This window comes from Bradysia coprophila, chromosome IV, assembly GCF_014529535.1.
Source record: "Bradysia coprophila strain Holo2 chromosome IV, BU_Bcop_v1, whole genome shotgun sequence".
NCBI classification, from domain to species: domain Eukaryota; kingdom Metazoa; phylum Arthropoda; class Insecta; order Diptera; family Sciaridae; genus Bradysia; species Bradysia coprophila.
Window position 1 is genome coordinate 11,965,213 of NC_050738.1, and position 16,143 is coordinate 11,981,355.

The following is a 16,143-nucleotide window of genomic DNA, read 5'->3' on the forward strand; positions in this document are numbered from 1 at the left end:
ATTTTTTCATTTTTCTTAATCGACTAGAGCTTAAACTACAAAATTCATTCATAAAAATTGTATACAAATTCGAAATAATAAGTCCATCCCATTCCACACAATATATCTGTGTCTCGAGCGCATACAATACACATACTTGTGTTTTATAATGCCAAACTGAAAATGCAATTTGTTTACTTTGAAATCGACTTACACCGTTTAACAACGTTCATAATATTCACGAATCATATCAAGCAAACCCAACACAATGATTGCATCGGCGTTTAAGTTTTTCTTTCTTTAAAAACAATTTTTATTCTTTGACTTGAAAATAAGTTTAAAAAAAAAACTTTTTTTATATTCATCCATATGGCATAGCATAGTCTATATAGCATGTCGTCGTATTGAATGTATATATTTTAATGTGTACATAGAAAAGTGATACGTACGGAGGCTTTTTTTTCTCTTCATTATTATTATTTTGGTGAGGTAAGTGAATGAGTGAGTGAGCATATGCGACGGCTAGCTTTGTGTGATGTGTTGTGATGTGTGGTATTTATAAAAATCTCACAGACCGTGACTGTGTGTTCGGTTTCGTATGTATAATATCCGTACGTATATTTCATGTGAATCAATGATAAAAGTTTTCTATATGGAAGCTATACGATAAGAACACTTTGTTTTTAGACATGGTGTATAAAATGAACCATAAATTTCGTAATTGTGTGTTTGTGGATGGAATTGTGTATACATTAATGTGTGTCTGTATGTATGTGATGTAGCTTATATTTTCGATTTACAGGATGATTCATCTGATAATTTTGTTAATATGACGACTGTGTTTGTTATAATTTATGCGTATTCGTAAGAGATTGTTGACTCAAAAGTTAATGTTTTTTTTATTGTTGGTGTTTTAATGAATAATTTATATAATTTTGGAAATGATTTTTGATTATGATAAATACTCAATTTGGTAGCTAGCACAACAATAGAATGAATGAAATTCTCTTCACGATAACGATCAGAATATGGCTCTCTCGTATCCTTATAAATTATTTTTCTTTATTTATCTTTTTCATAGTTGTCAGTTGTTATCATCAGCAAAAACCGTAGATATTACGAACCACAAACAAACAAACAATTTAGTATTCGATTTCGAAAATAGTTGCTGAACTAAGACTTACGAAATATCATTCCGACAATAAATAACTCTGAACAAAGATCTGCAATTATAAACAAAATTGGTTATCAGTTAGCATTCGCCGAAAATAGTCAAAACGACTTTACGATATTCGATATCTTGTATACGACTATCGAATCAGCGTATATGAGTTATACGATTTTAGTCTTACCTTTTTATACATATACAAGATCTTGCGTTATTCAAGCTAAATCATGCTGCGATGCCTTATTAGGCGATAAATGTTATTTAAATACCCGGTTTGCGTTTATTTGAAGGATGAAATAATTTCGCGTTGCACTTTTATTGTGCTGTAAAAGAGTGAGTACATTATAACGTACTGTTTACGACTAAGAAAAATGTTTTCGAAGATCTTTGAGACGGCATATTGGTATGACGTCAAGACGGTCCTTCAAAAATCACCGCACTTTAGCTGGTTTTTTTTTAATATCCAAAAATTCCACTCCAAAATTAATCATAAAACCGCATTTGCACATCATAAATATAAGTCCACAGACGATATCATTTTTATGACCTAGGTACCTATCTCGTATAATTAGTAATTCGTAAGTGGAACATAACCAATTCTCCAGTTCAAGCACCCAATGGAAACAACCACCCTAATGTTATATTCGAAAAAACATTTATAGTTTTCGCTTCCTTTTCGAATGACTAAATTTCGTTGACTGAGAAAATCAATGACCGTGCATGCATACTGGTTTCCATTTTCCAACATTCAATTCTTGTTACCAAATGGTACTGATATCATCATTCATGTAACTATGAAGCAAACGTAATGAATAACAATATCAAATCTCTTATCTGGCTAGAATAAACCCTACCACATTCAATATTCCATTTTACATTCATATATACACTGAGTTTTGTGCAACACTCGGTTTGTATTGCAATAAAATGTATATATTCTTGTCGTCGTCGTCGTCGTCGCACACACAACATTCGTTACATTTTGCAAAGTTTACACGAGAGTATATATAAACAGTAAAATTGTGTACCCAAATCAGTATGACTACATTTATATTATCCGTGCAAATGAAAACGTAATGGTTACATTGAATGGTATATTGCGTAGGTCGTATAATGGTGAACAAAGCCAAAGAACTTATATGTATGATCTCATAATGTGCCGACGAGAAAGTTTATTTTTGACAGGGTGATAAGGTATACCGCGCCAGGTAAATTATTAAATAGGTAATGTACGGAGTACGTTTTTGTTATATTTACATGTGTGCCTCTGCATAAATGAGTGATGTATATTAAAGTGATAGCTATTACATCATGATTTGTTAGGGTTTCTTATTATTGCCGTAGGCTGTAATTTCGAATGTTGTTGCATGGGTTATGTTTTACCTATATTGACGGATAACGCTGCAATGATCACATTACTTTGCTGCTATTGGTGTGAACATATTTGCCTGAAATTTGTTTATGAATTCGAATTCGTATCGTAAGGAAAAGAGCTTTTCGGTAATATCTGTATTTTCTTAAGAAAATACACAGCACAAACACATGGCAAAACCGACACTCTGTAGACTCAAGCGTATACACAGCAATATTATTTTAAGCTTATTGACATACTTCACTCGATCTTTGATCAGTTTTTTTTTTGCTCGTTGCCTTTGTCTTTAAGATAACATTTAAAAGTTAATTCAAAAAAAAAGTGCCCAGCTGTGAGTGTTCAGCAGTGTGTTCGACGAAAATGTAAATGAAAAAAGAAAAAAAAAATATTTCACAAAGATCACGGTCTCGTTTTATTGCAGAAATTTAATGAGAGTAAAGCAATCAATGTTTGTAAATTACTCTCGATCCCAATTTTATATACGTTGCATGTATGTGGTGTAACCTAAAAATATTGTGGTGTTAATGGGTTTTCTTTTTCGAAAATAAATATTTTTTTGGTCGACGGATATGCGACGACTCAGCAAAGTATAACAACAATTTTTCTTGATAAAAGAACGTTTTAGCTTTTAAAAGCGAAAAATACCATTATGGATGCGAATGATTGGGCAACATTGTAATTGCGTGTAAATGAATAAATTGTCAAAGAACTTGATGGCATTTGAATCTCGTTTTGGAAGAGCAAATGGATTTTGTTATGTAACATTTAAAGGAAAAAAAAAAGTTTTTTTTCATTTGCTACTCAAACGTAGATTTCGCAATCCATTCCCCTCTTCTTATTTAGGCTAGTTTAATGTTCTTATCCGATACATACAATAATAATTTTACAATTAATTATAATTTGTGACTTCATTGAAATTTCTTAAACACCAACAAAAAAGCAAGAGAATTACCAGAGACCGAGAGACAATTAATTAAAATAGTTTTTGACACATATAGAAAATTATAAAATTTATTTCATCATCAAGTTTGATAAATATATCAAAAAAAACGACTGTCACACCCACACAGATCAGCGTATATTATATGTATATATATGCAGAGTCAATTCCTTCGACTCTCTGTTGCTCGCTTTGCTATCAATTCAATATTATATTCTTAAAATATAATTATATTTTATTAATGGATATATATTTGCGACTCCAACTCTTAAGCAAGCTTTCGACTCTCGATGTTTATCTCAACGAATCGTGTATCATTCTATAATATAATACTTAAAACCGACAACCGTCTATTATATTGCAGTTGTGTGTTTCTCGGAGTTGGCTACAATTAATGTTTAGTTGATTTGTTTTAAGTGAGCTCTAGATATATATATATTCATATCGCGATATCGCGCAATATACGTACTATTTTTAGGTGTATATGAGATTATAGATGTATATTGGAACGAAATAAAAATAGCGTTACAAATCTTTTTGATCTCAATTTCGACATATCATTATGTACATAAGAGATATATCTATATCTATCTGTTTGGAACCGATTCTCGGGGTCTTAAGACAATGATTCATAATGTATTTCGTTCGAATGAATTAATAAGTATAAAGCCAGTAATACAACACATTACTTCAGTTTTTAATCAAAAAGATTTCTCAATTTTCATTATCCGAAATAATAATACAAGTCTTTGAATTTAATTTAATGATGATGATCATTAGATGATAGAGAAATATGAGTTGCTTTTTGAAAGATTTATACACATCGCATACGGAGTATCTTGTGTGTATGTGTCGGTCGATATATACATATATGTTATATATGCTCGTTGGTTGGGATTTTCTTCTTAATTCAATCAATGTATGAGTGTGATTATGCATCGTACACGTAATTAACCAATGTTTTCATTCGCCTAATACTGAGTCAAAATTACTTTGGAAGATTTTTCAGCAATTATTCCCATTATCTCGGCATGAGTGTTTTGTAATAAAAGAGAAATTTTTTTTCTGTTGTTGTTGATTGCGCACCACATGGGTAATATGGTCGGATAGACACATAGGATAGCATTGAATTACGACTCTGTGTTTATTTTTAATCCTTGACATGTCTCATCACCCGGCTAATCAATGTTGTTGTTGGTGTTGTGTTAATATAGCAGATGAATCACATAATACGAATTTCCTTAGAAATGGGAGGGTGATACGAAATCAATTCTCATAATGAAAATTGTCTAGTTAATCGAAGCCTTACGCAATGCCGATTCGCTTCGTGAAATCAGATCAGAGTCACGAATTTTATCAAAGTCTTTTGCATGCAGTTTTATGGTAAATTGGAGCAATTTATAAAAAATGTAGTACTCATGCTCCAGGTCATTTAAATTTCGTTCTCTTTTTTTTATTGATAAATGAAACTGTTGATTGTTAAATAATAATTGTATCTAATTTACCTTGTATATGGGTTTCGTGTCTGTGTTCTTTTAAGAGCACTCTAAAATCTACACTGATTAATCTGTTCAACTAACCATGGACCAATTTAATATTTATCGAATTAATCTTACAGTCTTAATAGCCTCCTTTACTACACACACCATATGGGAATTTTCATAAACAAAATTTGTACTCAGACTCGTATATTTACACAAATCAGCAACTATGAAAGAAATAATTGATTAAAAGTGAAACTTTTTTTTTTAATATCAATCATTTTGCTTTTTTGGCGATTGTTAACGAGCACTTTTTAAAGTTTATTGTGTTGTTTTATTGTTACGTTGCGCGGTAATGAGTGGTACAGAGCAGAGCCAAAATGGTTGAGTAATAAATAATATTTGTATTGTTCAATTATGAAATTAATGTATTTGTTCAATAAATTAATGGCTTTTCATTTTCCATCAATCGAAAACAGGCACCATATGCATAGGTGGTTCCGCACACCACACACAAGAATATTTCATATTATAAATATAACTCACTGTCCGGTCGATTAAATTAATTGTTGAAATGTCAGGCTGAACTCTAAATTTGTCTGAAATTTAATCTATCAGAAGAAAGGTCAATTCAAAGATTGATTTGTTTTGTGTGTTGCGTTGATTTGAGACCTCACACCAAAATTATAAAACAATTGGTTTTTGATCAATAGAAAAATCAAAGCCGATTATTAGTTTGTTAGTGTGACTCAAAGCGGCGCGGAGAAATTTAGGACGCTGTTGGAGGTGTGAGTTTTTTTTTTTTGGAGAATTAAAATAAATCGGAAATTTTATGCTTACCAATTTGAATATTGTGTAGTATGTTTCCTAGTCCCATGGCAGGACGTGACATTTAATAAATTTCGCTAAAATGCGACAAGCGTGTCGCCCACAGAGACTGTTTAAGTTGGGAAAAAGACTAGATGAGCCGGGTGGACAAATTCAACATTTTGCATTCAACAATAATTCCAAAGTTCTGTTACTCTAAACATTTTCTCCAGCTTATAAGCAGTCTGTTACGATTAAATCTAGTACTTTTTGTCAAAATAATAACTTATATTTAATACAAAATCTAGTACTTCGCTTGTTTTAAAATACTTACATTTTGTTACATAAGAACAGTGTTTTTAGAACAAATTTATTTTTGTCGTCGTTGTTAACAACAGATGACCAGCTTTTTCGTCCAATGTTCTTTCGCATACAATTACTAAAATATTAGAACTTTGAATTACTCATTGAAGTCATCATGCTCAAAGATGACTGCTATCAAAAATTATTGACCTGGAAGCGACTAATATGGTTGAAGACACAGTAACTGTTTTTCGAATAGATTTAAAAATAAAATCAAATTTATAATTAATTGTTGCTCCTCTAAATTGCTGCCACCTTCTATTCAAAGTTATAATGGTTGTAATGGCAAATCCGACATGTAAATCCGTTTTATTAAAATACATTACATGATCAATCAATTCGAGATATCAACTATCAGATAAATAATTTCTGTTGTGCTCATTATTTTGCGAAATTTCGAAACATCCGTCTGAACTGAATTGGTGTGCCGCACAATGCTGTATCGTATAATACTTCTACGGCCACAGAGCACAACAACCTTTTAACTCTTTTTTTTATTTTGAGTGAAATAAAAATCTAATCTTACACAACCGTAGCAACGTGAACACAATATATATTTCTGTATATTTCCACCATGAAAAAATATAAAAAAAACAAAAGGCGAAATGTGTTAAAAAAAAATTTAAAAACATCATGTAGGTCTAGTGTAACATTTGGTGGTACCTAAGTCATTATAAATTTAAATTATTAAATTTATTAAATTTAACATAATCAAGAGGTGCGATCCAATTTATAAACAAAATACTGACAATGACTATGTGTATAGTCCTACCACATACATATGATGTATACACGAATCTCCATTTCAAAAGACTTAAGTTAACGTTTTTTTTATCTTTTCTTTTGTTCAAAAATTTCAGGTGTCACCAACTGATGGTCTACCAGCCGTTGTGTGTAAAAAATGTAGAGACCAATTGGACACATGCCATCGTTTTCGGGAGGATGCACAACGAACACAAAGAAAACTGCAGAATTTTTTACAATTTGCAAACAAACTCACGGGAAGTCCGCAGGTATGTTCTTTGTTCTTATGAATATTTTGTTACCTTCTCCTCTTATCAAACATACATTCTGGTTCTGTGTGTGTATAGGATTCGACCATGAATGTTAAGTTCTCATCTCGGTAAAAGTAAAATAGTAATTTCAACTTTACGTTTTTCTGTTGACTCGGTTAAATTGTTCAGGTTGAATAGCCAACAATCTCATGCAAAAATTATCATTCAATTATCATGTCTTTGGGAAAACAATTTACGCCATGATTTCGAATATATCTTCGAAAAATCAGTCATTCACATTGTTTGGAGTTAAAAAAAATGTTGTTGAGTGCCTGTCGTATTTATAAATAAATAACAACAACAACGAAGTATCTGTCCATATCCAATATATATACTTCTCCATGCGAATTAAATGTCGATAGAGTGGTAGGCATACAGCATACAACAAGCTCATAATTCATATTCCATTATAGAGTCGACAGTCGTGTATTTACTTTGCATAAAATTATTGAAATGATTCATTCGTTTAATAAAGTTTATTTTTCGCTTTTTTATTAATTTTTTTTCTGTAATTTTTTTTCTTTATTTTATTTATTTATGCATAATCTCACACGTAAATAATAAACGAAAATGTTTAGGTCAGTTTTTTATCATCATTACTTATTGGACGATGTGGTTGTTATACGAATGTCAAAGAAATTAAGATTTAAATTAATCAATTGGGAGACGAGAAAAAAAAGACATGAAATTGAATGTAATTAATTTTCGAATTATGTTAAATGAGCTTTTTATGTTCGGCTTTTGAAAAGTGCTTTTCTACTGGATATTTTTATCGGCATTTCTGTCGGCAAAATTTTGACCGTCATCAATTAAATCTGTAACGAAATGGGTGCTCAAGAAAGTAATAACGCATTAAGCCGCTGATTGTAATCATTTTGGATCATCGCATTTGAGACACCCGATATGACAAAACACAATGGGGAACGTCTAGCCGTATCTTATGGTGAAGTATACGTAAATTGGGGAAGATTAATCTGAGAGATAGAAAGGGTCCGAAAACATGTGTTTCATCTCCTGGAATCGGGCCATTACAATCTGAATAATCTCTATTAGTCCGAACTAGTCAAAAATCATGGTCAAAGTTCAACCTTACCCATTTTAAACAGCCTCGATGAAGCGGGTAACAGTGGCAGAGACGGAAATTTTCGACATGAGAAAATGCGACAAAGTGGTTCTGTCGTAAGATTTGGAATTTTTTTAGCGCAACATTTTTGAATGAGAGAAGTTTTTAGAATTGGATTAAATTGATTGAATGCAAAAAATAATCAAAATATTCCTAAGTAATGCTCACTACAACTCAAACCTTGTCTGAAACGATAAAATCTAATTTAAATCAGGTTGGTTTGAGGCTTAAAATTAGCTTGGGTTGAGGTTTTTATGCAAAATAATATTCAAAGTGTTCCTAGCTAATGCCCGCAATTGTTCATAGCTAATGCTCGCAACAGCACAAACCTGGTGAACTGAGAAAATCTAATTTCAATCAATCATAGGAAATTTTTGGAGAACATTTGCCTTGGATTTTTATGTTTATGAGAACATTGAACACGGATTTTAATTTTTTGGAGAACACTATACACGAATTTTACTACATAGTATGTTGTAAGCTTATTATTGATAATAAAATCACAAATTTTCATACTTTTGTACGAAAGAAAACGAAAAATCATCACAATCAACCACATCAAAACAAAAAATCTAATTTAGAATTTTCTCAACTATCACTTTTTCGTTGAACCACTTTGTCGCAAAATGACGCAACGACACAACGACTCTGCCACTGTTACCCGCTTCATCGAGGCTGTTTAACCCATTTTCGGTGTTGAACCTATCGTATTTTCTACAATTTAACCCTTAAGAGTCAATTCGCCAAAATTTCGAACAACTTAAAAACAAGCCATCAGCGATTTTCGGCGGGTACACAGTAATCGATGCAGGTGATCCTCCTGAGTCATTTGCAACAAAAAAAAAATCCTCGACATAATTATGTTTTCACGCCAGAAATCATGAAAAAATGTACTGCGCGAGGGTGACCAAAATAGTTTTTGTTGCATATCACCAAGAATACGTAACGCATTTATCTGAAATTATAGTCATTGGTAGAGGTGTTGACGCCGCATAAGCTGGCCTTTAAAACATTTCGAAATTTTTCGTGTATGTGGTGCAGTAGCTATTTTAGGGGGAAAAAATTCCAGAGTGTTTTCAAAAAGTTACAACGATAGACTTCGAAGATATGGGTGTCGTTGGGTAGGTAGTGACCTCTACTATCCATGACACCATGAACCTACCGCGGCACGACTTTCGTTGAGCTTCAATTTTGATTGAAGTATACTAACACAAAAATTCTCTATAATTCCACTTTTCTTCGCGTCTATTTCAATTTTTCTGACGTATGTGACAATTTTAAATCAGGGCTACAGTTACTGGCACCTTACGCTTCGGGAAATTTCGTTTAGGGCCTATAAAATTTGAAACAAAACCAACTGATTCAATTGTGTCATATGTTCCTCGGGTATCTCCAGACTTCCTAGTATGGCCAGTGCGGCACTGTATCAAGTGTTTACTAGCATATTAGAATCATATTTTGTACTTTAGCCACTTACCGGAAGGATTTGGAAAATTTTCACAAATGTACGAATACGAAAAATTCGACAAAGGCCAGCTTATGCGGCGTCAACACCTCTACCAATGACCATAATTTCAGATAAATGCGTTACGTATTCTTGGTGATATGCAACAAAAACTATTTTGGTCACCCTCGCGCAGTACATTTTTTCATGATTTCTGGCGTGAAAACATAATTATTTCGAGGATTTTTTTTTGTTGCAAATGACTCAGGAGGATCACCTGAATCGATCACTGTGTACCCGCCGAAAATCGCTGATGGCTTGTTTTCATGTTTCATACAACTTGGTTGAAGTTTTGGCGAATTGACTCTTAATTTCTCGACCCAATCTTAAGATATATCGGCTATACTGAGGGCTATACCCTTTCTTGGTATAAATCATGGTCAAAGTTCGGCCATACCCATTTCGAGGGGTAAACCACTATTTTGTGATTAACATGGTTAATCAGTTAATGTGTTAATCAGAAACATAAGTGTTGTGAATCCAAACGGTTAATCGGTGATTAACATTGATTAACCGCTATATTTCACGTTTATTTGTAGTTTTGTGACGATTCCCCTGGTCAAACGCTGGTAAATCACCAATTCATCATCATGTTAATCACTGGTTAATCATGTTAATCACATCAATAAAAAAGAGTGGTTTTCCCCTCGACCCATTGTCGGTGTTGGACCTCTACTTTAGACAACTCTTAATTCACAACCGTTTATCACACATTTTTAATATATTTCACTCACCAATAATCAATTTTCTTCAGTTCATAAATGTAACGTAAAATATTTTCCAAATTCTAATTTTATTACCGATTGGGATACTGTTCCCCACAAAGTCTTTGCAGGTTGAATCGAAGCAGTTAAAATTTGTCATTTGCCTTTGAGAAAATGCTACGTATGGTCCCCTAAATGTTTTAACTTTTTGCGTTTCGAGGAAATAGAATAAATTTACGATGTACTGTACTGCGTCTTATTCAAATCTTATAGATTCTACGCAGAGGAAAATTTAGGACTTTATTGATTAGAGATATAACTCACGCAACTTCGCATTATTTATTGTTTTAGTAATTTCAGTAATTTTTTCTATGTAAATACAGAACTGTTTGATGCTGAAACGATTAAATCATCAAAATATCAATAAAATTACGAAATTTCTTCCGGTAATCATACATTGTACCATTTTATTGGTTTATCATTTTGATATGTCGTGTTGGAGCAAGTGGACAATTTTGAATTGTCGTCAAACCTAGAATCATCACGTACTTCTATGTAACAGCCATTTCAACGTAGTTTTGTAGATTGTTAAAATCAAATTTGTGTTTGTTTAAAAATGACGAATTGTCGTATTTGTAGTCTGGAAACGGTCTATTACTTCTTTTTACTTTTAGGATCGTGTCGCAACAAAATTATGAAATCTCTTACTTCAGTTGTGTAAATTATATCCTAGCGTTCGATACACAATCTATCACTTCAATATTCTTATTATTCATTTCGATACATAAAAGAACAATATAGCCGGAGGTCTTCGCTAACTCTAATCATCTTTGTCTATAGCAGATGACTAACCGTTTCTGAGATTGTTGTGAGAGTCTTAATGTGTTTCCAACATTGATACAATAAATCATTAATCCAGCGAGCTGTGATAATGGTGACGATGCTGTCCGTTATATTTAGACAAAATCGTATTTACAGCTCACAAGTTTATTATTTTGTCATTTTAATCATTGTCGTCCAATTTTTGTTCTACTTAAGATCCTTTCAGTGTAATGCTACGTTTTCTGTTGTTTTTCCGCAGGTCATTTAATAAATGAAAGGAAGATTCCTCACTTACTTTATCGACTCTATCGATAACAGTCGGCACATTTTCATATATTCTTAAAGAAACATTTTAAAATGAAATTGGTTACTCGAAGACCCAAAGCATGTACACATATTTACCGCCTGTTTGGACATAGAATAAATTACCAAAATCGCTTAGAATAAACACAGATTTTTCCTGTCATTTCGTACTGATGGTGAAAAGAAACTTGATAAGTCGGATAATGTCGGTGGACAACAAAATTACACACACATTATCTGCACCGACCTAATATACTTATACACAATGGAACCCGACAACAAGTTGTTTAATTACAAATTAACGACATTTGGCTTAAATTGTTGGCCGAAAAAAGTGAGCATACATTTTGAGCATGAAATTTATTTTATGCTGAAATTAACCGAATCGTCGCCGTCATGCGATAGGTTTTCTGTAAAGCGTTGTTAAACTCATTTACTTTTTTTTCCATATAAATTTTGGTTTGGAACAGCAAAGGAAATGGATTTAAAAATAATGTACAAAAGAGACACTGTAAATTATACAAAAAATGTACGGCAATTTCCTATCATTATTTAAAAGATTTCTGAATTGACACACCCGAAAACGTTAATTTCAGTCAATCAAAATCTTTGAAAGTTATGCGACTGTTATGAGTATTAAAAACAATGTCTCGTAGATGTTGGTTGGACAAACAAACAATACTTTGCTCTTTGTAATTAAGATTATTTCTAACGTTACTTTTGGGTGTATATACATTGTGTTGTTCTTTGCTGTTTCGATCAACTTCTGTTTTCTTTTATTATTTCTACGAAACAGTCACTAGTGGTATAATTATTATAACAACTGAACAGTGTAATACCTTTCGTTGATTTAACTCAATTAAATTCTCTCATTATTTTTTTGGGCGCGATACGGCAAGGGCAGCTTTCCTATTATAACACCAATTACAAGCTACTGATTTTGATGTTATTTCAATCAAATGATTAAAGTGAAATGAAATAACATCGGAACAAAAGATGCATTTCAATCGATTAAAACAAAGCTCGCCATCAAAAGACTTTATGTTTACAAAAATTGAGTTTAAAGAAACTTACTGACAATCGCGACAAACTAACTTTATAGAATTGCCTAGTCATCTGTTGTCGACTACGGCGACAAGAATAAACGGTGAGCTCTGGATAGTGTTCTCTTATATAGCAAATAAAAATATTAAAGGGATAGATTTTGTATCAAACACTAGGATATACGTTATGCAAATGAAGTAATAGATTTATTGATTTATAATTAAGATGAAGCAACAGACTTTGTTACTCCCTGCACAGATTACTAAAATAAACATTTTTCAGCACTGAAAAACTATATCTGACTTACATTAATAGAATTAGCAAATATTCGATGGCTTAATTTGACTTTGAACCATTAAAATCACTCCACGATATCACAACAATTCTTACCAAAGAAATAAAAAACTTACAATGAAAACTGAATTTATGAAATTTTCTATTTTAAACGAAAAAGTTTCGTTTTGATATGGGCCTGTGATAACAATCGAACTAAAAAAAGCAAGGTATATACGGTCGAAAGTTTCGAAACAACGTTATGCTTTTAATTTCATCACACATTTTCTACAACACTTTGCTATACAACATTACCATATTAACATTGGCGATGCCACATGCAAGAGGAGATATGGTACCTCGATAATATAAAATCCACTTAAAGTATAAAAGGTGGAGTCTGGTATTTCGGCTGAAGCAAATTTAATTGTTGTAACAAAATTAATGTTTTTTTCTCGTAAAATTTTTATCCATTCAATGGTGTTCAGGCCTAATATCTCTGAGAGTCTGTGCGAAAATAATTTATTTTAATTTAATCATGACGATTTCTTAATCGGTGCTGTATTATAAAATGATTTAACTTTATTGGTCGCCTATTTTCATTTTATTAATGGTAATGACTGACAATGAGGTGTGACAAGATATTTATTCATACAAAAAAAAATTGCTTTGTTCTTTATCGACCGTCAGTGGTATATAGAGGATAAATTTAATGGTGATTTAATTTGTAAAATATTGTCAGTACGCACAAGGTAGGTTATGGCAGGAAGTGGCGGGAAATTTCCTTGAAAACTGATCAATGGAACGTTATGAAAGGCTCATGAGGATTGAATCATTATTCCATTCCAGAAACCTTTTGAAATGACAAATACGCCACACCCGCTAGTAATGTGGCGGTAAATATTCATTTTCTATTTAATTACGATATCTAATGTTAGAACTGCTCCCAAGAATGGTTTTGCTACCAGGCACTAAATCGCTTTCAATTTCAATGTCAAATTTTTCAAACTTACATGAAAGCTTTACACAATTCAAATTCATTCAAATCTTACTCGACTTACTTAAGCGCGCACTACAACCGACTACTGGTTTTTGCCTCCTCAAGCATTTTACTGTAATCGGAACTATTCCACGCCAACGTTTAATCGCTCACTCTTAGCGCGTTTAGATCCAACTCAACCTCAATCTTAATTTTGGTCTTTCTGGTCTTCGGTTACCATCAGGATTGGAATTTAGCAGTTTCGTTCCTCATCTATTCTTTGTACATGACCAAGACATCTTAATCGATTGATTTTAATGAATTTAACTATATCAGTAACTTTGTACAGCTGGGTGAAACACTTCATGATTGAATTCAAAACTAACTACAACTTCGAAATTTCAGTCAAGTAATCTGATGAATGGAACTGGAATTCTATAAAATCTCCACAATTTAGACAGTTCAGATCACTAATGAGTCCGATAAAGTTTTGATATTACCGTTAAATCCGTAGAACCATTTGCTGCAACTCCATTTAACTAGATTTGTGAATTTGAAGTGCGAGTGGTTTTAATCAAAACAAATTCGAATGGTCGACTTGCAAAATACGATACACAAATGCATGTCAGCATATAAGCGCTGGTTCATTTTAATGAAACAAACGAGCGCATATTACAACTTTTAACGATGGGGCCGAATAATTCATGATAAAAGCGTTTTTAAATGGCTCGTTATGTATTTCATAGTTTATTGATCCATAATACACACACGATTTATAAGTAATAACTCTGATGAACAGCTCTATTGACTTTTATGCGGTGAATATGGTATAATTTGAATATAACGGGGCTATAACATTTCCATTTAAATTAAAATGATTCCATTTGCTTTTCGAATGACTCCAACCCTAACGTAAATTCGGCTCAATTTGTCAATCCTATAATTATTTTTTATATAGCAAAGCCACGTAGTCAATTTATTATTTTTACTAAATTACACAAATCAACGCAAAATAAATGACCACGAAAGCACTGGTAATGACAATCACATTGTTTTTTGTATGCGTTTCCATTTTATGTTTAACCGATTCAAAACATCTACTTATTAACGAGCTGTAAGATTCGAGAATTGAACCAAGATTATATCGTTTCATCTGCTTATAAACATCTGAAGGATTAGTTAAAATAATTGAGGAGTAAAATAATGTACTAGCTACGCACTTTTACGCACCTAGATGGAATACCAAAAAACACCGAAAGGCCAAAAAATCCATCATAATATGTTGCGAAACCGATTACAAACGTTAGTTTACCTAAAGCTCGATATCCATTGATAAAATATTCAAAGCCTTCATAAACTAGGCCCCACTGTTTGTGGGTTGGGTCCCTTGACTGCCCTTTTAAATTTAGGGAAATTAAAGTAAATTGATTTTTTTTATTGAAATGAGGAAAATTAGCAATGACTACTGATAAACACACTGGATTCTTACCTGTACAATGCTAACTGTAGCACCGACAGCACCGACCAGTGATAAGCTCAGGATTGTTCGAGTTATCGTGCAATCAAAAACCAGATAAAATTGCTTTTGGGAATTACTTCAAGATCATGAGTACTAAGCTACGAACTGGAACCCAAAAACGTTTTTCTTCGTCGAATACAACCAAAGTTTCCAAATTTGGTTCAGGATTTCTCAAGTTATCGTGAAATTCGAAAGCCAGACAAAAATGCTTTTGGGAATTACTCAGAGAGCATGAGTCTAACATTGAATATATTCGAAATTGAAAACAAAAATGTTATTTCTCATCGAATAAAACCAAAAGTTCCAAAATTGGTTCCGGATTTCTCGAGATATCGTGAGATCCGAAAGCCAGACAAAAATGCTTTTTATTCCTCGTCAATTAAAACCAAAATTTCCAAAACGGCTTAGATTTACTTAAGTTTCGTGCTATCAAGAAACTAGAAAAAAAAAACTCTTTTTGGAATAACTCCCAGATCAGCAGGTCGATATTGACCATCTACGAATTTGACCTCAGGAATTTAATTCTTCGTCGATTAAAACTAAATTTTTGAAAATCGGTTCAGAATTACTCAAGTTATCTTGCTATCAAGCGTTACAAACATTTCAGTATTTTCCGTTTCCTGCTAACATTTCATACATTTTACTATGCTGGTGCATGTAATAAGGCTATTACATGTATAGGCAATAACCTTTACATCACTCGCATA

General features: G+C 32.4%; 1 protein-coding gene across 1 annotated transcript in view; it reads left to right on the plus strand.

Moving 5' to 3' along the window:
- The window catches only part of LOC119066281, a 43,007-nt gene that overhangs the window by 19,925 nt on the left and 6,939 nt on the right, over positions 1–16,143 (plus strand). Inside the window, exon 2 of the mRNA XM_037168647.1 lies at positions 6,971–7,123. Within this exon, the coding sequence (XP_037024542.1) occupies positions 6,971–7,123 (153 nt within the window). The remainder of the gene's footprint in view (positions 1–6,970; positions 7,124–16,143) is intronic.